Source organism: Hipposideros armiger, unplaced genomic scaffold (assembly GCF_001890085.2).
Source record: "Hipposideros armiger isolate ML-2016 unplaced genomic scaffold, ASM189008v1 scaffold_1195, whole genome shotgun sequence".
Lineage (NCBI taxonomy): Eukaryota > Metazoa > Chordata > Mammalia > Chiroptera > Hipposideridae > Hipposideros > Hipposideros armiger.
In genome coordinates, this window is record NW_017732545.1 from 173,874 (window position 1) to 196,714 (window position 22,841).

At 40.0% G+C, this 22,841-nt stretch overlaps 1 protein-coding gene across 2 annotated transcripts in view; it reads right to left on the reverse strand.

The window, feature by feature from the left end:
* GOLGA5 (golgin A5) overlaps positions 1–20,519 on the reverse strand; it is a 36,797-nt gene extending 16,278 nt beyond the window's left edge. The window contains exons 1-7 of one of the 2 annotated variants that reach the window (XM_019632923.1): positions 20,291–20,519; positions 17,494–18,067; positions 9,415–9,642; positions 7,839–8,058; positions 7,283–7,406; positions 4,240–4,443; positions 210–380 (exon numbers count right to left, since the gene is read on the reverse strand). In XM_019632923.1, the coding sequence (XP_019488468.1) occupies positions 210–380; positions 4,240–4,443; positions 7,283–7,406; positions 7,839–8,058; positions 9,415–9,642; positions 17,494–18,037 (1,491 nt within the window). In that variant the 5' untranslated portion in view covers positions 18,038–18,067; positions 20,291–20,519. The remainder of the gene's footprint in view (positions 1–209; positions 381–4,239; positions 4,444–7,282; positions 7,407–7,838; positions 8,059–9,414; positions 9,643–17,493; positions 18,068–20,290) is intronic. The other variant, XM_019632924.1, reaches the window with a different exon arrangement.
* Between the last annotated feature and the right edge of the window lie 2,322 nt (positions 20,520–22,841).

Here is a 22,841-nt window from a genome sequence, read left to right on the forward strand (position 1 = left end):
AGTGAGCTCTTAACCAAGTGAGCCACTCAGCCAGGCCCAAGAAACCTAATGCTTTAGATTCACTTCTATATGGGGACTATTATTCCAGCAGAAGCTTCACAGGTTATTTACTAATACCCTTCCCCCAAAATACAGGATCCAGCACCTATCAAACTGCTAGTAGCTGGGGGTAAATGGCTGTCTCTGAAGTGAACTGTAACGAATCTTACCTGTAACTCAGATCTCAGCTGATGTACCTGACCCATTAGCTTCTGTATTTCTTCCTTCTGCATCTCCTTTTCATGCCGAAGTTCTTCCAGCTCCATGCTGTTAGCAGCACTGCTGTCTAGGCCTTCAAAACCAGATCCTTCCTTTAAGCTATTGATCAATTTTTCTTTAGACTATTATAAAAAAAAAAGAAAAAAGAAATATCTTTAAGCAAAGCAGAGATTAGCTTGCATATTGAATATCATCTACCATATGCCAAATAAACCACTAGGAAAATATTCCAATTATATTCTCCATCAAAGAAAGCCTATAGACTGTTAAATCCATTGGGATAAAAATGCAGCAGAGCCTTTTGCTATACAATGTCCTTGGGTTTCAGTCCCCAGGACCATGTTATTGTTGAAAACTTATTAACAAGAGTTTTCTAATATTTTCTTCTCATCCTTTCTCATGCTTATTTTCTCATCACATTCCACTCAACATATAACTTATGGAGCACCTATGGTGGGTTTCACACTGTGCTAAGTGTCCTGTGTAATAAAGATAATGTCTCTCATTCCAGATTGCCCCTCTGCCTTATAAGCTAAAAGGGAAGTTACAAGAATCCAGCAGAGGGAAATAAATACAAGGTGAGAGAAGGATATGGTAAGATCACTTGCAGAGTTCCAAGGAGGAGAAGGCTTTACTTGAAAGATAGCAGTTGTGCTGGTCCTGAAAAATGGCTAGGATTTTAACAGGTGTAGAGAAAACAGAGGGCAAAGCATAAAAATGCACGAGGACCTGTAAGAACGTATCATGAGACGCACTCAGATAGTATGTTAGAACCAATTTATGGGGGTTTCAGATGCCAGACTGAAACATTTGAGTTTTATTTGGCAGGTCAAAACAAATGACCAAAAAGTGGGCAAGGAAGTGATATGACCAGAGACGCATTTTAGGGGGGCTAATCTGGCAGTGGCCTAAAGCAGGAGTCCATAAGCTCTGATCAATGGGGTCAGAAATGACCTGTGGCCTATTTCTGTACAGCCTGCAAGCTAAGAATGGTTTTTACAGTTTGAGAGGATTGTAAAAAAATATTTATACGTGATGAAGATCACAAATAGACCACAAAGCCTAGAGTATGTACTATTTGGCCCTTTACAGAAAAAGTTCGCCCACTCCTGGTATAAAGGATGCATTGAAAGAACAGCGTTGATGTGGGTAGACTCGTTTAAAAAGTGCTATAACTGCAGCCAGTAATAAGGACCATCAGCTCTTGCACTTTAAATATAAATATTTGAAAGTCAGTCACCATCAAAAAGTGTTTTCTTTCTATGTGGTAGAATTATGAGTGGTTTCTTCAAACTTTTCTGTATTTTTCAAATTTTCTAAAATACACATTTTATATACATCTCCCCCGCCATGGCTAATGCCCGGACACCTCTGCTGCGCTTCAGGCCTGTGTTTCTGATTACCTTCCTGAAATTTTCACCTCATTGTCACACCAGTTTTGAAAACTCACCCTGACCTGTCATAATCTCCATTAGGCCTAGCCTGCTGCCTTGCCTGTTTCTCTTTTTTAGTACTGGAACATCATTCAAACATGCAAACCAGAAACCAGGGGTCAGCCTACGTTCCAGTCTCATACATTCTCTCTCTGACATTTCTCTCAGCTGTTCTCCATTTCCCATCCTCACTGCCACAGGCTTAAATCAAGTCCTCATTATTTCTTACCATTATTTTTGATACTTGCCTCTTTACTGTCTCCATCTCACCATCCTACCCCTCATCCCTTCAGTGTATTCAGCAATTTACTGAGTACCTGCTAAGGGCCAGGCACTGTCCTGGGGACACGCTGGGGATATGATAAACAAGACAGAGATCCAATTCTCCCGACCTCCTCATCACTGCCCTAGTTGTTACATTCAAATCTGATCATGCTGCTCAAACTCTCCAACAGCCCCCCACCCCCTACCATCACCTATAAGATTAAATCAAAATTCCCCTGCATGGTATGCAAGGCCCTCCATGATCTGGCTTCTGCTTGTCATTGAGTTTTATCTCCCATCTCTTAAGTGCTAATACTTTATGCTCCAGCAATACGAACTAGCTGCGCCAACTAAATGTGCTGTGTTCCCCCAGACCCCCTTTCCTCTGGCACAGGCTGTTTGATTTGCAATCTCTTCCCTACCACACATTTTCCTACTCAGCCTCCAAGTTCCTCTTTATACACCATCTCCAGTGATCTCCGATATCCCCAGGCAGATTTTGAGGGCTTGCTGCATAGATAACATCATCATATCAATTTCCGCAGTGTCTTTCCACTAAACTGAACACTCTTTTAAGAAAGAGGACACATCTTTTGAGCTTTGTATCCTCAGTTCTTATCACCTAACTAGTGAATAGTTAGGTACTTAATAAGTACCTTTTAAATGAATTAACAAATTAGAGTGATACAATAAAAATAATTAGAAGGAAGAGTTGGGAGGAGATGGATATGATATTTTATGAAGGTGGAATCAAAAAGTGTTTATAACCAATAGGAGATGGGGACTAAAGGAAAAAGGTGGAGTCAAAATGGCATTGCGGTTTCAGGCTCTACTGCCTGGGAAGATGGCAATAACATTTACTGAACTAGGAGACTGAAGCAGCAGCTGGTTTGAAGGTTGAGACATCCCATGCAGAGAAGCATGGCAGGCATTTAGAAACGGTCAGGAAGTTAGGGTTGGAGACATGCTGAAATCACATCAAGATGGAAGCAGAGTGAGTATATGATAACGCAAAGTAAGAAAATAATAAAAGAGGGTTGAAGACAGAATTTGAGAGGACGCTCCTCTTTAGAGATTGGGAAGAGGGCCCAGCAGAGACAGAAACAGTAGTAAGACAGGACAAAGAGAGCTAAGGCAGTGCGAGTGGCATTAGAAGGCAAGAGTTTTGAGGAAGAAGGACAGTTAACAGTGTCACAATGCTCTATCAAAATCAAAGTGGATGAAAACTACGGAAAGGACAGAAAATATATATTTAGGTCACTGAAGACTTTTAAGAACACAATTTCAGAAATTACATAAAGGACTTAAAGTTAACAGCTCTAAAATGAAGACAGCATATACACAATAAATTCCAATAAATCTGACATTGAAAGAAAACAGAAGGACAAGGAAATGGATCAAAGTAGTCAAAAAAGTCCAAAGGAATTTCTTTTAGGCAGGCGTTGCACGATCTCAGTTGTTCTTCCACTAGGTAAGAACGTGGTCTTGAGTACGCTAAGCCAGAAGAGGGCAGCAGAGAGAAAGACACAGAGGGAGAGGAGAGGCTTGTGGAGAGAGGTCTTAACCGAGGTGGGCAGAGATGGAACCAATGCACAGGCAGAAAAACTATCCAAGAAATGAAAGGACACGCTTTCCCTCTGATACGAGAAACAAAGGATAGAGAAGTTGAAAACTACATTAGTTAACTGCAGTCTTTTTAGTAAAGAAGAAGGTAAGGTCACTTTAGATCTAAGGAAAGGGGGTAAAAAGCTGGGCGAGCCAATTCTGAGAGCCTAGACCAGTTACTCTAAAAAGTTCAGTAGAGGATCAACAAGGAAGAATAAAACAACTATTCAACAACAAACATTAATAGTCGCACAGTGATTAAGGTGATAGGTTGAAGACCTGAGCTAGGTAGTGGCAGAATTAATTTTATTTATCTATTTATTTATCTATTTACTAGCTGAGCCATCCTGCCACCTGTTGGCAGCTCAGCAGCAGCTCAGCTTAGGCCAGGAATCGAACCGGCGACCCTGTTGCTCAGAGCTCGCACTCTTGAGCGAGCTCTTAACCAACTGAGCCACTCGACTGGCCCTCAGAATGAATTTTAAATAAAAAGAAAAAAGACGTGGTAGGAACAAGAGACATTTCATCCTTTCTACAACATTTCTAAGTAGAGTAAGGCACCCGAAGTGAGCTAACCAGTTAAACATAAAAATTATCTCACAGATCTACACAAAGTCTCAAGGTGTCTCTCAGCTCACGGGCATAGCCTAATATTCAAATATGTACAGCTCTTGCTTACCTGGAGTATTCTAGTAGCTTTTTGCTTGTAGTCAATTAATTCCTGCTTCGAGGACTCCAAGTTGGACTTATACGTCTTGACTTGCTGTTGCAGCTCATCAACCTTCTTCTTCTCATCTGAGTATTTTCTTTCTGCTACAGTAACCGCTTCTGCCAAATTCTGACGTTCCACTTCCATTTTATTAAGGCGTGCAGCAAACTCGCTCTGTGACAAATTTTTATATTATCATACTTATGTCCTTGTACTTTGAGATTTTACAACTATCCATTCAGGTATCTTATGGAATTTATTACCTCAGCCCAACAACATAACAGGCAGGTAAAAAAATTCTTCATTTGTTAGAAACTGGAGAACAGCGAATCCAAGGTTGTAGCTCCCAAACATGGCCATGAATCAGAGCCAATTAGAAAGTTTGTTAAAAACACAGCCACCCAGGGCCTTCTCCAGGCTTACTGAACTGGAATTCCCAAGACTGGGCGTGGAAATTCCCAAGGCTCTGTTTTTTAAGAAATTTCCCAGGTGAATCTTATCACTTGGATACTAGATCTGATCTGATACTAGCTCAGGGGTTGGCAAACTTTTGAGACGGAACGTACCCGAAGAGTCGCATGTGGCTTGCGAGCCGCAGTGTGCCGACCCCTGTGCTAATCAATGGATAATACTGGTCTATGGAAAACTAGAAAGTGTATTAGAAAACAAATGGAAAAATATAAGTAAACAGCTACAGCTTGTCTAATAACATAGTTAATGTTTCCCCTTTATTTCAAATTTCCTAATAAGCTATTCAATGTAATTTGTTAGCTTAAGAAACTTTTAAAGCACACTCTAAAAAACACATGGCCTGTCACTTACTAGCCTATCTAGTTCTGCAGTTTATATTTTACCTTAATTCTCAAAAGCTCCCATCACTAAAAAAACCTCAGTAGGTAAGGCAGAGGCTGAAAAGCATTTATGTTTCCATGCCAGTAACTAAAGCCCACAAACCTGTGATCCAATCTTAACCCCTGTTCTGAAGGAAAGAAGATGACTACAGCTAATGTCTACTGAGCATGTGAAATTGTCTAATGTAACTGAGAATGGAATATTTAAGTTCATTTTAATTAAATTTAAACATAAAATCTAGTAATTCAATTAAACACATTTATTGATATAATTCACATCATAATGTTCATCCTTTTAAGGTGCACAATTCAGTGGTTTTTAGCGTATTCAGAGTTGTGTGCCTAATTCTGTAATCTCATTTTAGAGCATCTTCACCCCAAAAAGAAATCTCCTACCCATGCCTCCCTCCCCCCAGGCCCTGGAAACCATTAGTCTACTTTCTTTCTCTATAGATTTGCCTATTCTGGACATTTCAAATAAACGGAATCATACAATATGTGACGGTCTTTTGCGTCTGCCTTCTTTCACTTAGCACAATGATTTACAGGTTCATCCATGTTCCAATGAATCAATACTTCATTCCTTTTTATGGCTGAATAATATCTCCTTATCCTACTATGGATAGACCACATTTTGTTTATCTACTCAGCAACTGATAAACATGTGTATTGTTTCCAGTTTGGGGCTATTATGAATAATGTTGCTATGAACATTTATGTACAGGTTTTTATGTGAACATATATTTTCAGCTCTGTTAGGTATACACCTAGGAGTAGAGTTGCTGGGTGGTATGGTAACTCGAACTTTTTGAGGAATTGTCTATTACTGGAAAACTTCTGAGTATGTTTAGAACAACTTGGGACTGTGGATTTATTTTTTCACCTGTAAATTTTATGAAATCTAAATACAGGTGAAACATTTCAGAAGAAATTTAATGACTGAAGTATAAAATACACCGTATTTTAAAGAATCAGTATGCAAAAAAGAATGTAAATATCTCAATAAATTTTAACATTAACTACATGTTGGGATGATAGTATGGATGGATATACTGTGTTAAATAAAATATATCAATAAAAAATTTTAAACACCCACATAGCGGATATTTACTTCAGGGCTGAACTATTTTCTCTTGTTTAAAAGAGAACCTGGACCAGGGGTTCTCAACCCTGGCTGCCCATCAGATACAGCTGTGAATCTTGTAACATCAAAACAACAATACCTCGGGCTGGCAGAGTGGAGCGATGATTAAGAACTGGCTTGGGACGCCAGAGGGCCCCGGTTTGGATCCCACATATGAGGGCCAGTGACACTGTCCTCTACAGCTAAGATGCTGAACAACAGCTCAACCTGGAGCTGGGCTGCCGTGAGTCGCCGGCGACAGCTTAGGCTGCAGCCCCTGTGGCAGTGGGTTGCCATGGGCTACCGTGTGTAGCCAGCAGCCAGCGTGAGCGGCCAGCAGCCGCAGTGAGCGGCCGTCCAGAAGCCAGCGACTGATCTGCCTCGCCCGGGAAGAGCGTAATGATGGTGCCAACTTGGGCCAGTGAAGCAACGTCCTCCACAACTAGACTGAGGAACAAAAGGACAGCAACTTGTCTGTTCCCCTTCCCCCAATTCCCCAATAAAAATCTTAAAAAAAAAAAAAACCACCACCTCTGCCCTCCCTCGGACAATGGGATCAGACTCTCTGGGAGTGGAGAGTGAGCATCTGAAAGTATTAAAAACTATACAGGTGATTCTAATGTGTAGACAGGGTTGAGAATTACTGAACTAGATGCAAAAATTCACTTCTAAGTAAAACTATAAATATTATGTACAATTTTCTCTTGAAATAAATAAATCAGATTAAATTGGAATCAGAAAAGAATAAAATGCCCTAAATCGGCATTTAATCAAATAATGGTAATGTTGGTTGCACAACCAAATTAAATGAAAAGATATGTATCGCTAATGAATATTAACTATTTTAATTGTATTTCGAGACATACAATTAAATAAATTTAGCAAGGATCAAGCTAAAATTTCAAATATTTGGTTTCTGTCACAGAAATGGAATTCTGAAGTGCACTGCAGAAGTTTATTAAAGAGTGAATGTGTTACGGAACAGCGTAAGGTCATTCATTCTGCCTTGTCCAAATAACCAAAGAACTCCCATTCTAACCTGCATCTGTTTATAGCTCTCCTGCTCTCTCTTCAGAGTGGCATCCGCTTCGTGCAGTCGCTCCTGAAGAGTTTGCAGAGCTTGATTCTGCAGGCTACTACCTTCGCTGTGGTCCTGCATTATTCTAAACAAAAATGCATCACTTGAAATAACTCATTTCCACAGTGTACAAGTGGCACAGTAGAATAATTTTTAGAGCATTGGCTTGTTAGCACAAAAGAGATGGTTTGACTAAAACATTCTTAAAAGAAATGTTTTTCCCTTTTAATGACATGCCATCTATATTTTTAGACATTCAAATATAAGCACTCACCACATATTATATGTTGAAAGATTAACAACACTATGCTCCTCAAACATTTTTAAATTCAGAATTCACTAATGATATATCTCGAGTCAAATAATAAATACCATCTTAATCACACACAGTTCCAACATTACCAAAAGCTGAATTTCATAAGGTAGTAAGTATATACACTACAGTGTTTATCATTACTTGTATTGGAAAAACAGAATCAGTTTTGCCCATTTTTTCCTTATTAATAGAATTAGCTACCGTGATTTTTCACTCTGTAAGGCTTCTAAAGCTTCTGTGCGAGTGCTCAGCAGCTGGTCAGCTTCCTGCAGCCTCACTTTCAGTACAGCCAGCTGGGAATCCTTTGCAGCCACTGCTTCAGTCAGGTCATCCACTTGGGCTCGAAGTTCTCGCGTAACTCGGTCACTCTTTGAATGGTCAACATTCCACTTTTCAACTCTTGCTCTTGCTTTGTTTAATTCTCAAAAAAGAAGAAAGGAAAAAAAAGAAATTTCTCTATTCAAGCAAACAGATCTTTTTCAGAGCACGCAGGGTCTCCTTTGAGTCCCTTTAGTACTTTACTTCTTGCCTAAATTAGGAGCTTACAAATATCTTCAAATTCTTTTGCTCCAAATGGACACTCATTTTTCAAGGCCCATACTCACATCTATGTTACAGTTTACAGGCTGGAAAGGGGTATGATGCTAGCTGCTCCTCTACAGATGTTTTTTTCTAGATACATCATAAAGCATTTGGAAGCCAAAACCAGTAGTTAGCAGGAATTCACAACACTAAACTAGTCAGTGGATCTGTAGTGTTCTGCTAGGGACAAGAAAGAATGCAAATCCAAAGCAAGGGTAGATAATAATGTTCACCCAGCAAAAGCAAAACAAACAAAGCCAAAAACAACACAAGAAAGAATCTGTTTCTTTCAATTACTTGGGCAAAAAGATGTTCTTCTTTTAACCAAGGAAACTGCTGCAGAAAGAGTAATGCAGTGCAGAGTTCCATTCCCTCACATACCATCTGTAATTGCAGTTTACCAGCAAAAACATTGTTTTTAATATTGAAGCAAACTTTACAGGGTCTCAGGAAAAGCTCTATCTCTATGTCTACATTAGTCTGTGTAAAGTGAAGCTTTTCCTAAAGTCAGTCTAACAGCTCTTAAACTATCTTCCTATTGCACTCTGCTGGGCCTCCATCCATGTCTTGGCAAAACTTTTCCCACTGTCCCCACACTCCTTTCTAATCACCCCTAGGAACCAAGACAGAGATTTTGTTTTCTCCTCAGACACACTTATAATAACACTAGCATATTCCCCCATCACTACCTCAGTCATGGGATTATTTACTTTTTAATTACCCATTTCTGAGAAATCTGAGGGTTTTGTATTCTAAGGCCACTGCACTGCACAATTCCAGAGGGTATTATTCAAAGAGAATCCCACGTTTATTTTATGTCCCCTGGAGCCGGGCAATACTGTGACCTTGCCTACTAGTGTCCAGTACTTTGTATAATCCCACCTTGGTTCATGAATAATTCCCCCAGAAGGTTCATGATAAGTCAGTCAAATGAACCAGATGATTACTAATGTTCTGTTCTCAGTTCTTAAATTTCTTGGTTCCTACAGAATGACCACACAAGCTAATGTTCTCTGTTTTGGGCTGGTAGGAAGATGATTGGTCCCATTTCCAAATCTGGGCCCTGTATTTCTATGAAAACACTATTTTACAAGTCTCATCTAACATATTTCTAATAGCTTAGACGTAATCAAGGTTTTAGTTTATTTTTGAAATGTTAAATTTCTAATTCTGGACAATGTGAATAAGGCTCTACCTTCTTGAGTTTCCTTGGCTCTTTGAAGTAATGAGGCCATTTCCTGATTTAAAGACTGAACTTCATTCCTCAGCAGTTGATTTTCCAGTCGAAGGTTAGATAGTTCATGAGATTTTCCGTCATTAGTAGGTACCGGGTTGTGATCAGCGCAGGAATCATTTGATGATACGTTTCCCTTTGAAGAATCCTCTTGGACTTCATGGCCAGAATCTGAATTGTTGGAGGTTTCTGTAAAAAAGGAATACACTTTCGTTATATTAGAAGGCTTATTCCATAGATGGTAGTTTACTGTAGTAGAATGCCTTATGGCTCAAGGTGACTGTTGTAGTTACTGTAAAATACCATAAAAAGTAAACTTAAATTCTCAATAGACTTCCCTCTGATGAAATTTTTCTCATACATAGAGCCTATAGATCTCTAAGGATCCTCAAAGTCTGGATACACTGAATGAATGGTGATAAAGAATAGATGCAAGAATACAGTTCTAGAAAGGATAGAATCAGAGATAATATACTGTATTTCCCCATGTATAAGACACTCCCATGTATAAGACACACCTTAATTTGGGGGCCCGAAATTTGAAAAAAAAGTATTACATAAAGTTATTGAACTCAAGTTTTACTCATCATAAAATTCATACAACTCATCACTGTCAAAACTCCCAACCATTAGCTTGTCCTCATCTGTGTCTGATGATGAGTCACTGTCTTCATATATTGCCTTGTCCTCAGTGGGAAATGTTGAAAAAAATCTACAACCACTGTATAAGACACACCCAGTTTTTAGACCCCAAATTTTTCGAAAGAGGGTGCGTCTTATACATGGGGAAATACGGTAAGTGGTTAGACATCGGTAAAAAGGGTGTTGGTCCCCCTTTTGTCTCTATTTTTTTTTTCAAAAAAAGGAAGAAGCCTCAACATTGAAAATATTGAAAAGGCACAAAAGAACAGCTGTAGGTTTCAAGGCAAGGAGAGTAATAATAGGTCAGAGAAATTTGTTATATACCAAACTGGAATCTAAAATGCCTTACTCAAAGAGATAGAGACTCAGGAATTCAGATTCATCCTGTTTTTTTTGTTGTTGTTTTTTTTTTAGCTGAGTCAGCTCGGGCTGGGACTCGAACTGCTGTTGCTCAGAGCTCAAACACTTGAGTGAGCTCTTAACCAAGTGAGCCACTCAGCCAGCCCTCATCCTGTTTTTAATTTGCTACCAAATATGACGCAAATGTACCTTTTCTTACTCTAAATATATATATATATATTAAATATAATATATATAAATATACGCTAAAAAGTGAACTATGTTTAAATAATAAAATGGGCTAAAACAATAACTGTATGGGCAAAAAACTTGACACTTTAAAAAGGAAGATAAACAATCAATAACCATAAGGAAAAGTTCTCAACATCTTTAGAGATCAAGGAAGTGCAAGTTACAACCACAATGAGAACCAGTACACACCAACTAGAATAGCTAAACTTAAAAAGACAACATCAAATGTTGGCGAGGACATGGAGCAACTGAAACTCGCATAGATTGCTGATGGGAGTATAAAACGGTATAACCGCTATGGGAAAAGGTTTCACAGTTTCTTATGACATTAAACACACACCTACCATTTGATCCAGTAATTTCACTTCTAGGTATTTATCCAAGAAAAATGAAAACATTTTCCCACAAAAAACAAGTACAGAAAGGTCCACTGCAGTTTTATTCACAATTTCCAAAAACAAGGAACAATCCCAATGTCCATAAAGGAGAATAGATAAATGTGATGTATCTATACAACAGAATACTGTACAACAACAGAAAATAAACCATTGCTATAACCAATTACTCATTACCACGTTGAGTAAAAGAAGTCAGAGAAGAAAGTGTACATACTATATGATTCCATTTATATGAATCCAAGGTGAAAAAAAGCAGAACAGTGGGTGCTTGAGGGGATGAAGTGGGAGATTAATTGGAAGTGGACATGAGGAGCTTCTGGGGGCAAAGGAAAAGTTTTTTTATCATAATAAAGGTGTGGGTTACACAGGTATAGCTATTTGTATAGCTAAGGTTTGTACATTTCAATATATGTAAAAAAAAAAAAAATTCCGAGACAAATAGGGAAATTTGAACACTGACTAGGTACACCAAATGATACCAAGGAATATATTACATTTTTAAGGTGATAATGGTGTGAATGTTTGTTTTTAAAGCTTGTATTTTTTAGGGTAATGAAATATTTATAGAAGAAATGATATGAGATCTGTGATTTGCTTAAAATAATTCTGTGGAAGGTAGAGGAAAAGGAAGGGCTGAAAACTGAGAGAATATAAATTAAACAATAATGGCTATAAGCTGTTGATTACTGTAGCTGGGTAACAGGTAATATGGGGGAGTCATCAATCTCTACTTTGATATGTTTGAAATTTCCAAAATAAAGATATGAAAAGAAATAAAAGTATATATCCAAACTCATAGAATATATCTAGAGTAGTATTTAGAAGGACATATATAGTCTTAAATATTTACATTAAAAATGAAAGGAAGAAAATTAGTGATTACGCATCCATTTTAAGACTTTAAAAATAGTAAAATAGGGCCGGCCGAGTGGCACGTTGGTTAAGAGCTGGCTTGGGATGCCAGAGGGCCCCGGTTTGGATCCCACATATGAGGGCCAGTGACACTGTCCTCCACAGCTAAGATGCTGAACAACAGCTCAACCTGGAGCTGGGTTGCCATGAGTCGCCGGCGACGGCGTGGGCTGCAGCCCGTGGCAGTGGGTTGCCATGGGCTACCGTATGTAGCCAGCAGCCAGCATGAGCGGCCAACAGCCGCAATGAGCGGCCGTCCAGAAGCCAGTGACTGATCTGCCTCACCCGGGAAGAGCGCAATGATGGTGCCAACTTGGGCCAGTGAAGCAATGTCCTCCACAACTAGACTGAAGAACAAAAGGAGAGTAACTTGTCTGTTCCCCTTCCCCCGATTCCCCAGCACTGTTCCCCTCTCCCAATTCCCCAATAAAAATCTTAAAAAAAAAAAAGTAAAATAAACCCAAAGAAAGCAGAAGTTAATAATAAAGACTAGAAATTAACAAAATAGAAAAGAAACATCCTAGAGAGGATCAACAGAATCAAATGGTCTTCTGAGGGAGATAACATAAACAACATTATGCCAATACATTTTTAAATGTACATGTGAAACCCATCAAATTGTAAACTTTAAATATGTGTATATAACTTATACTTCATTGATGCTGTTTTTAAAAATAGGCATTTAACACAGTGCCAGATATTGATATTCTTCAGGTAGCATCTGTGATCAAGCTTTGGTTTCTGCAGGATTCATATAAATGAGATTAGTGTGTGACTGTGTTAAAGTTTCAGCTGTGATACCGCCAATACTTTAGTGAAATTAAGTAAAATAAATACTAGTCCCCCAAAATGTATATGAAATAGACACATTCTTGGAAAAAATATAACTCACCAAAAACAAAAGAAATGGAAAACCAATTGAATCAATAGTTAAAATCTTCCACTAAGACCACCCGACCTTGGTTTTACCAGTGAGTTCTGCAAACACAGGGAATAAATATTCTCCATCTTACATCAAATAATTCAAACAACAGAAAAAGGGGGAACATTTTCGAATTCAATCTACAAGGCTAATATAACTGTAATATTAAAACCTAACAATATTACCAATCAATCTCACTTATGAAATAAATGCAAAAATCCTAAACAAAATATTAGCAAACTGATTAAGTTTGGTTTTAGGTTTTAAGAAGATCAATTGATTGGTAAACCATGTTAATATTAAAGATGAAAAATCATATGATATACATACAGGAAAAACATAGTTAAAATTCAACATAAAAATTCAAACTTGATATATATGGAAAACTTCCTTAATCTGATAAAAAGTACCTATCAAAACCTAATACAATCATCATGTTTAGTGAAACACTCAAAGCATTCCTTTTAAGACAAAGAACAAGGCACAAAATTCATTTCCAGTCCTAGCCAATACAGTAAGGCAATAAAATGTTTTAAAGATAAAAGGGTTGGGCCAGCCGAGTTGCTCAGTTGGTTAAGAGTTGGCTTAAGAGCACGAGCTCTGAGCAAAAGGGTCGCTGGTTTGATTCCCACATGGGCCAGTGATGCTGTGCCTGAGTTGAGCTGTCGCTGAACTGCCAGCTGGTGGCTGGATGGCTCAGCTGGTTTAACAACAAGATTGCCCATTGGATGGTGGGCTATGCCCACCCGCAACTAAGACTGAACTTGGCACCTTGAGCTGAGCTGCTGCCCGGATGGCTCAGTGGATAGAGCGTGCGCTCTTAACAAGGCTGTTGGTTTGACTCCTGCATGGGATGGTGGCTATGCCCACCCGCAACTAAGACTGAACTCGGCACCTTGAGCTTAGAGGCCACAAGCTGCTGACGGGCAGCCAGATGGCGACAAACTGGCACGCCCTTCACAACGAAGATTGAAGAACTACAATTTGGCTGGTCCTCTTCCCCAATTCCCCAACACTGTTCCCCTCCCCCAATTCCCCAATACAATCTTTAAAAAAATAAATAAATAAAAATAAAGATAAAAGGGTTAAGAAGAAACCAAACTGTCACTATCCATGGACATTATTGTATTGTTGAAAATCTAAATTAATGTACAGAAAAATATGAAGATTAAGAGCTATCTAGGTTGTTGTGTGTCAAAAACCAATACACCAGCAACAAAGTAAAAAATGTAAAAAGATACCATTTATAACAGTTTCAAAAACTATAAACTTCCCAGGAATAAATCTAACAAAGAGTATGCAAGATCTTCATGGAGAAAACAATAAAATCTTCATGAAAGACATTTTGAAAATAAGCTGAAATTATACCATGTTAATGGGTTAGAAAACTCAATATTGTAAAGATGCTGCTTCTCATCCAACTGTCTATGTAGAATCAATGGACCCTCAATAAAAAGACCAGGGCTGGCCGAGTGGCGCGTTGGTTGAGAGTTGGCTTGGGATGCCAGCTCTGAGCAGCAGGTCCCTGGTTCAGGTCCCATGTTAGGGCCAGTGATGCTGCGCCCTCTACAGCTAAGATGGTGAAAAAAAGCTTGACCTGGAGCTGGGCTGCTGTGAGTCGCCGGCGACAGCATAGGCTGCAGTGGGCTGCTGTAAAAAGCTACCATGGGCTGCAGACGGTGTGAGCAGCCGTCCAGGACCCGGCGACCTGTCTGCCTCACCCAGGAAGAGCTCAATGATAATACTAACATGGGCCAGTGAAGCGACGTCCTCCACAACTAGACTGAAGAACAAAAACGACAGCAACTTGTCTGTTCCCCTTCCCCCAATTCCCTAGCACTGTTCCCACACGGTTTCCCTCCCCCAATTCCCCAATAAAATCTTAAAAAAATAAAATACAATACAATACAATAAAATAAAAAGACCAACAGAATTTTTGTGAAACTTTGGCAAGGAAATTCTAAAATGCATATGGATGTACAAAAGTCCAAGAACAGCCAAAGCATTCCTGAAAAAGTACAAAGTGGTACAAGTTGCTCTGAGATATCAAGACATATTATAAAATATATTAATTAAGACAGTGTGGCACTAGCATAAAGATGGACAAATAAGCCAATGAAACAGAATTAGGTGCCCAGAAACAGAGCAATGTATAGATGATGGGTACTTGATATATGACAGATGTGGTATTACAGATCGATAGGAAAAGGAAATATTTTCAATAATGATGCTGGGATAACTGATTGCCATATGGGAGAAAATGGGATTATATGCCTACCTCACACCATTCATAAAAAATAACTAAGTAACATCTAAATATGAAAGGCAAAACTATAAAAGCTTTAGAATATAGAAAAATATCTTAATAATCTTAGGGCAGGGAAATATTTTCTAAGATACAAAGACATAAGCCCTAAGGAATGATTGAGAAATTCATCTACATTAACTCTATTCATTGAGACACCATGGAGGGGGGGAGAGGAGGTAAAAGTAGAGGAGGATATCTAGAATATATAAAGAATATTTATGAGTCAATAAAGAAAAACACAATGATCCATTGGGGAAAAAATGATCAAAAGACTTGAACAGACACTTTCCAGACGATGAAGCCCAAAACAGTAAAATATTTGAAAAGATGCTCAATCTCATTTAGCAACGAGAGAAGTAAATAATGACATTTTCACTCCTGATTAGCAAAACATAAAAGTCACATTGAAAATATCAAATTTTGATTAAGAATGCTGCAGAGCAAAAGGAACTCTTAACCACGGCTGATGAAGTATAAATTGGTATAACCTCTTGAGAAAACAACTATGAAGTTAGTTATTGGTGTAGCTAAACATTGTCACACCCTACAAATCAGCAATTCCATTTCTAGTGATCCCAGGGCTTGCCCTCCAAGGGACATCTGGCAATGTACAAAGGCTCTTTTGGTTGTCACAACTGGGGGTGCCACCGGCATCTTAATGGGTTAAGAGGTCAGGGATGCTGAATATCCTACAAAGGACAGGACAATCCCCCACAACAAAGAATTATTCAGCCCAAATGTCAACAGTCCCTGTCAACAGATTGAGACCCTGCCCTAGAGAAACAAATCTTAAATTTATAACTCCCATGTATCAACTGGTTCTAACTCATTTCCCTGTCAACCAGGTTTCCTTTGATCCCTTCTTTATAATTAAATATAAGCTGTTTTCCTTAAAAGTGGAAAAATAATTCATGTAAACTTTAGGCTTAGAAGATCTCTATTAGCATCACATTGCTATGGCACGTTCAACTTTTACTGGCCTAGAAGCCACCTGGAGAAGGACAAAATTCAGATGTCCTGGCTCCATCCCCAGAAAATCTGATTCAGGAAGTCTGGGAGGCATCCAATAATTTATTTGTATTAATCACACAAGTGATTTTAATGCAGGATATCCAGGGACCACTCTTCTTTTTTCACCTGGAAAACCCCTATTTATTCTTTAAGACCCAGCTCAACTTACAGACCCTCAGAATCCTTAACTCGCAACTTTGGCCCTTCTTCCCTTCTCCTTTATGCTTCCATAACCCTCTGACCATGCCTCAATAACCACATTTACAACACGATATGTAAATTATCTCTTTACATGCCTATCTCACCCACTAGACCCTGACCCATTTCATTTCACTTCTGTATTCTGGCACCCAGTAGGTTCTCAATAAATGTTTGTATGATTAATCAAAAGATAGTTGAGATGAAATTTAGGAGTGTGTATACATAATTAATCAACTGTTACAGCATGCTTCTGTCTTGAAAGCCCAAAACCCTCGCCTCTACCACTTTTTTATCTTGAAGATACAAGACAGACTTTATTCACTAACAGCCGAGAATAACATTTAAGAACACAACAAGCTTTCATTCATCATCAATTTTATAAGAAATCCCTGCAAGAATGTTTATTGCTATTTAAAAATGGTTAGTAGGTACTTGAATTAGCCATGCTACCATGTTAACCTCACTTTTGCAGGTGAGAAAATGTACATGTGGAGGTAATTTCACAGCAAATTAAACAACTGAAAACCAGAATTCTAATCTCTTCACTACTAGATCAATGCCTTAAACCCTTCAACTTGGATCAAAGTTCAGTCTCTTAGCTTTACTTCTGGAGGATGCAGAAAAAATAACAACCAAAACCAAAACCTGACAATCAAGAACATATGTGAAGTACAGCCTCCTGTCATTTTTATGATCCCAGTGACAAAAGGAAATTGAGATAGTTCCAAATCCAAAATTATATGTTTTCTTTCAGATTTCAAAATTGTCTTTTTGTATCTTAAAGTATCTTAATCATTTTGGATGTAATTTCTCAGATGCTGGGGTGGGTAGTTACTCTACAGAAAACATTCAAAGGTCCCTACTATAACTGTATATTGACTAAGAGTATACCTGCTGTCTCCTTTGTTTACACCACAGATTTCAGAGAGCCTGCCTTTATATCAGTGGGAACAGGTAAGAAGACAGAGGATGAGAAACACTACCAGAATGTATTAGGCTATGGAGACACATCTAATTTGGTTAACTTTAAAAGAAATAGAGGACTGATTAACTACCATGGCTTTGGCTCTCAGAAGGATTTTCTTCAGTGGTTTTGATGGTGTTTACGCTGCTGTTCATAGAACTGACACTTGTTGTCCGAGAACTCTGAAGCACATGTATCTTGCCTCTTTCTTTTTTGATTTCCACCCTCCCAGTAGGCTCCTTCTGTGAACTATTAAGAAAATCAAACAGCAGCTCATCATCAGGTTCTGACTTTTTTCTCCGAACAAACTGGGATGAAGGCCTAGGAGCAGATGTGTTTTCAACAGGATGCGAAGCCTCCATTGATGTCCTTGGTCCTGCTTTCACATTTGTGGTGCCAGCTAAGATGGTGGCTTTTTGATTTTTAATCTTATCAGCTGCTGAGGAGATATAATTATCTTTAGGTTCAGTATAAGTCAGATCGGTATTTTGCTGGTGAAGTTCAGGATAGTCAGTATTTTTGCTATATATGATATTGCTGGTGTTCTCTTTTCTGCTGAGAGCTGTTGCAGCCCCTTGATCGACTCGGTTTAAAAGATCTTCTGCCTTTCCAGCAAGATCAGCAAACCAAGACATGATGGTGGCAGAATAATCCTATTGCTGAACCTGTAAAAAGGACATAAAGTGATCAGTGTGACATAACAGCAGAACATAACAGTTAAGATCAGGCTCTGCAGTCAGATATTCTCGGTTGAATGCCTAACCCTGCCTTTTACTAGCTATGTAACCTTGAACAAACTATTTAACTGAAACTGAGCATCTTTATCTAGAAAATGAAAAAAGTAAGTGTACTTACATTATAAGACAGTTTTAAGATAAAATAATTAAAAAAAAACATTTTACAAAATGCTTGGCACACAGTAGGCACTCATTTTAGTACTTGCTGTTACCAAAATCACAACTGCTACTATTGTTATTACTCCTATTTCAGCAAAGAGCAAATGTCAATGTGACAAAACATCCAAGTAGCAAATAATCAATATGGTAACATTTCAGTACAACCAAATAAAAACAGTAACTCCCTGAAGCTTGTTTTAAGGTACTAAAACTTTTTTTTTTTAAGCTGAGCCATCCTGCCACCTGTTGGCAGCTCAGCAGCAGCTCAGCTCAGGCCATGAATCAAATCTGGGGCCCTGTTGCCCAGAGCTCAAACTCTTGAGCAAGCTCTTATCCAACTGAGCCACTCGGCCGGCCCTAAGGTACTAAAACTTGAAGAAACTTCTGATTAATACAAAATCTATCTTCGTGTTAAAATGCAGCACTATTATGAATAATTTAGGCGTGCACAAAATCTGTCTGAAGTACACCGTCAATAAGTTAAGTTAAATACTCAGTACCTACCACGTGCACATTAAGCCAATTTAGAATAAAAAAGATCGAGCAGCCATTTATTTGATACATATGTTTGAGCACTTATGGCCTGCCACAATGAATGAGAATAATGATGAAGCAATCAATCCTTATAATATAGAAGAGCACTGTATAAAACAGTTAACATTTCTTGAATGTGCACATTGTTCCTTTTGCCTAGAACACTTTCATGGTTAACTCTTATTCTTAATCTTGACTTGAATGTCATCTCTTCAAAAACAGTTCTCTTTCTTTCCATCTAAATTAGGTTTTATCATTTTCTATGTTCACACACTTTTCTTTTCTCCCACAGCCACCTTTTATGTTTTATTTGTTTTCTGTCTTTCCCTATTGGGAAAGGAGGGAGGGGAGTAGGTGGATAAAGGCCCTGCTTTGCTCACCAACGAATTCCCAACGTTTAGCACACAGTAGGCACTCATAAATACTGCTGAATGGAATTAATTTTTATGTCAGATGCCATGCAAACATTCTTTATCACATAATTTTCACAACCACATTATGTGAAAAGTAGCAATACATATATTCATTTTTCACATATGGGGTAGAAAGATACCAGAATTTAAATGGCAGCTCAGATACTCAAATCTAAGTCAGCCAAACCCACTTTTTAAATCCCTGCCTTTCCTATCTTGCCTCTCGGTATGCGAATAACCTCAAGATGAAACTCACCCTCTAAGCCTATTCCTTTCGAAATGGGGCTACTACCTGCCTTTGCATTTCAGAGATTATGTGAAAGGAAAAGAAAATGGAGCTGAAATGCTTTGCAACATATAAAGCTCCCTACAGACGTATTATTATTCTCAAGTAAACAATGGTGGCATAGGGGCAAATCATCTTTCTTAAGCAAGCAGTCAAAACACACTTACATGGCGCCTTCCCTCCCATTTTAAAGTTAATAGGTCTCTAAAACAGAAGCCTGTGGCTTAAGGATGATTATTCAAATAAACAACAATGGGCCCTGGGCACTTGGCCCCATCGACAAACACCTCGAACAGGATTTCAGAGGTACAAAGCCCTCAAATAACTCCTCAGGCACTGCCCCAGGAAACGGCTCACGCGGAGGCGAAGCGAGGGGGCGAGCGTGCGTGGGGTGGGGTGGGGACGGCAGGGCCAGCTGGAAGGCCAGGTGTCAACACAGCGGCAGAAAGGCTGGTCCTAGGCAGCGTCAGTCCGTGGATCCCGGGGAGGCGAGCGCAGATACCCCCTCTGCTCCCACCCATCCTGTTGAGCCTCGAAGGGGAAGAGCAGCTAAACCAGACTGGGGGGTGGGAGGGAGGGAAGGGGAGGGCACTAAACGAAGTCGGCTGAGGCCCAAGGGGATTCTCTCGCCGTCTTCCTTAGCCCTCCACGGGGCGGAGAGAGTGGAGTCTCCGAGGAGAGGACGCCGCCTCCGCGCCTCATGCCGTTAACACCCCAAGTGCACCCGTCCTGCCCACTGGGCCCTCGCCGCCGCCTCACCTGAGGACTCTGGAGCGGCTGCACCGCAGCCTCGACGCCCTTCTGGGCCACCCACCCCCAGCAGCCCGCCCGGAGAGGGCCCAGGCTGAGCAAACTTCGTCCCGTACCTGTCACGGTTCTGCTACGGCCCTAAAACTTCCGGGAGACGTGGAAGGGCAGCGAGGACCCCAAAACAGAGTGGCTCCCGAGCTGCCTGAGCGGCCGGAAGGCGAGAGCAGTCACCAGGAGGCGACTCAGGCGGCGGCGCCGGCGGCCGCAGGGCCCTCACGCCTGGCCACGCCCTTTTTACGCCTGTGGAAAGACAGGGCGGGGACAGGGCCTGCCTGCGTGTGACGTGACTCTCCTCCCGCTGACCGACGGTCTGCACGCGGCAGGCACAACATTAGGGGCCACGCCCAACAGGGCGGGGCCCCACTGACGCTTACGTAGGTGACGGAGGCGGTGCCCTGGGAGGGATTTGCAGCTTGAGTTGGGCGGGGCGTGAGGCCCTGGTGGACCAGCCTGCATTCATTCACCGTTCTGTCGTCCTCCTCTGCCCCGCAGTTGTTGAAGATACAGAAAACAAGATTGCTGATTTCATGAAGCTTCCGTTCTAGTGAGAGAGACAGATATTAAATAAATCAATGAATGAACAAGACGATTTCAGAGAATTACCAAAGCTGTAAACACAAGAAAACGGTGAGAAGTGACTAGAGGTAGGGGGAAGCACTTTAAATGGTGTGGACCGGGAAGGTCCCTGAGGAGGTGACATTTGAGCTGAGACCCAAAAGATGGAAAAGGCCGGTATAGGACTTTTCATACAGTAGTATTGTAGTTATGTTATGCATACTGTTTATTGAATGTTTGATATCAGTCTAAAATCCACAGATACTCAACACGTACTATGTGTACAGGATTCGGCTAATTTAGCCCTAGTGATAAGTCTACAACATACTCCCAAGGATCCCCATTTTCATGTTGAAGAAACTAGGGATCCAAGAGGTTAAATAACTTGCCTAAGATCATCTGCCCTAATAAGGAGTCCACCTTACTCCAAAGCCTGTGCCCTTAGAATCAATGATTTACTGTCTGCAAATTAAATATTGGGAGTAATTGCAACTCCTTTCCTTTCAAGTCAAGTTTAAGCCAGTCCAGGGGACAGAAAAACTTTCTGCACCGGGAGATGATGATGATGATGATGATGATGATGATGATAATAACTATAATATCTAGCAGTTATTGTGCCCTTATTAAGTGCAGAATACTTGATAAGCATTGGATGTTTTTCACTTCATAGAATTTTCACAACAGCTGTAAAGAAGGTACTGTTATTATCCTGTAACAGGTGGTATTGTTGTTCCCAACTATTAAATAGCTCTTCCTGTTAAGGATTATATATCACCACCTATTGCCAGGTGACTGCAGTGCATCCTGTAAGAGTGTCCTTTCCAGGTCACTAAAGTCAGGCTTTATCATGTGACTTACTTTGGCCAATGATGTGCTTTCACCACATCAGAGCAGAAGTGTTTGGAGTCATTGTGTGTTTCCACCAGCGCCCTTGGTCTCCCCCATTCCTCATGAGAATAGCCTGTCTGATGGGGCTGCTCCCTCCCTCCCCCTGGCTCCTGGAAGGGATGTGAAGCAGCTTATATCTAGGGTGCTGATAATCTGTCTGGACTTTGGTGTTGATATTAGGTGTGGATACATATGTAAAAGTTCATTAAACTATGCTTAACATTTGTTAACTTTATTGCATGTACGTTGTAGCTCAAAACAATTTTTTAAAAATACAGGGCCGGCCAAGTGGCTCAGTTGGTTAAGAGCACGAACTCTGAACAACAGGATCGCCGGTTCAATTCCCACATGGGCCAGTGAGCTGCGCCCAAGCTGAGCTGCTGCTGAGCTGCCAACAGGTGGCAGGATGGCTCAGCTGGTGAGAGCACGTACTCCTAACAAGTTTGCTGGTTCAACTCCCACATGGGATGGTGGGCTACGCCCACCCGCAACTAAGATTGAACACGGCACCTTGAGCTGAGAGGCAGCAAGTTTCTGATGGGCGGCCGAATGGCGACTGGACTTGGAGCTGAGCTAGCTGCGCCCTCCACAACTAAGATTGAAGGACAACAACTTGGCTGTTCCCCTTCCCCAATACCCCCAACACTGTTCCCCTTCCCCAATTCCCCAATAAAATCTTTAAAAAAAAATACACATACCCATTAATAAGGCAATCCCACTTTTAGGAAATTATACTACAGATATACTCACACATAGGCAAAATGACATATACAAAGTTATATTAATTACAGCATTGCTTATAATAGCAAATATTGGAAACAAGTTAAATGTTCATTGACTTAAAAATCTTGGTAAATTCATCATAGAATACTATACGCTGTTAGAAAAACAGAAGCTCTTATGTAGGGATATGAAAAGAGCTCCACAATATATGATAACCGTGTATGTTAAGTATATTAAAAAAAAACAAAGAAAAAATTTATGTTTATGGTATGCTATCATTTGTATACAAATAAATTTTACGGGTAGATTCTATCTCTCTAGGGACACTTTTCCT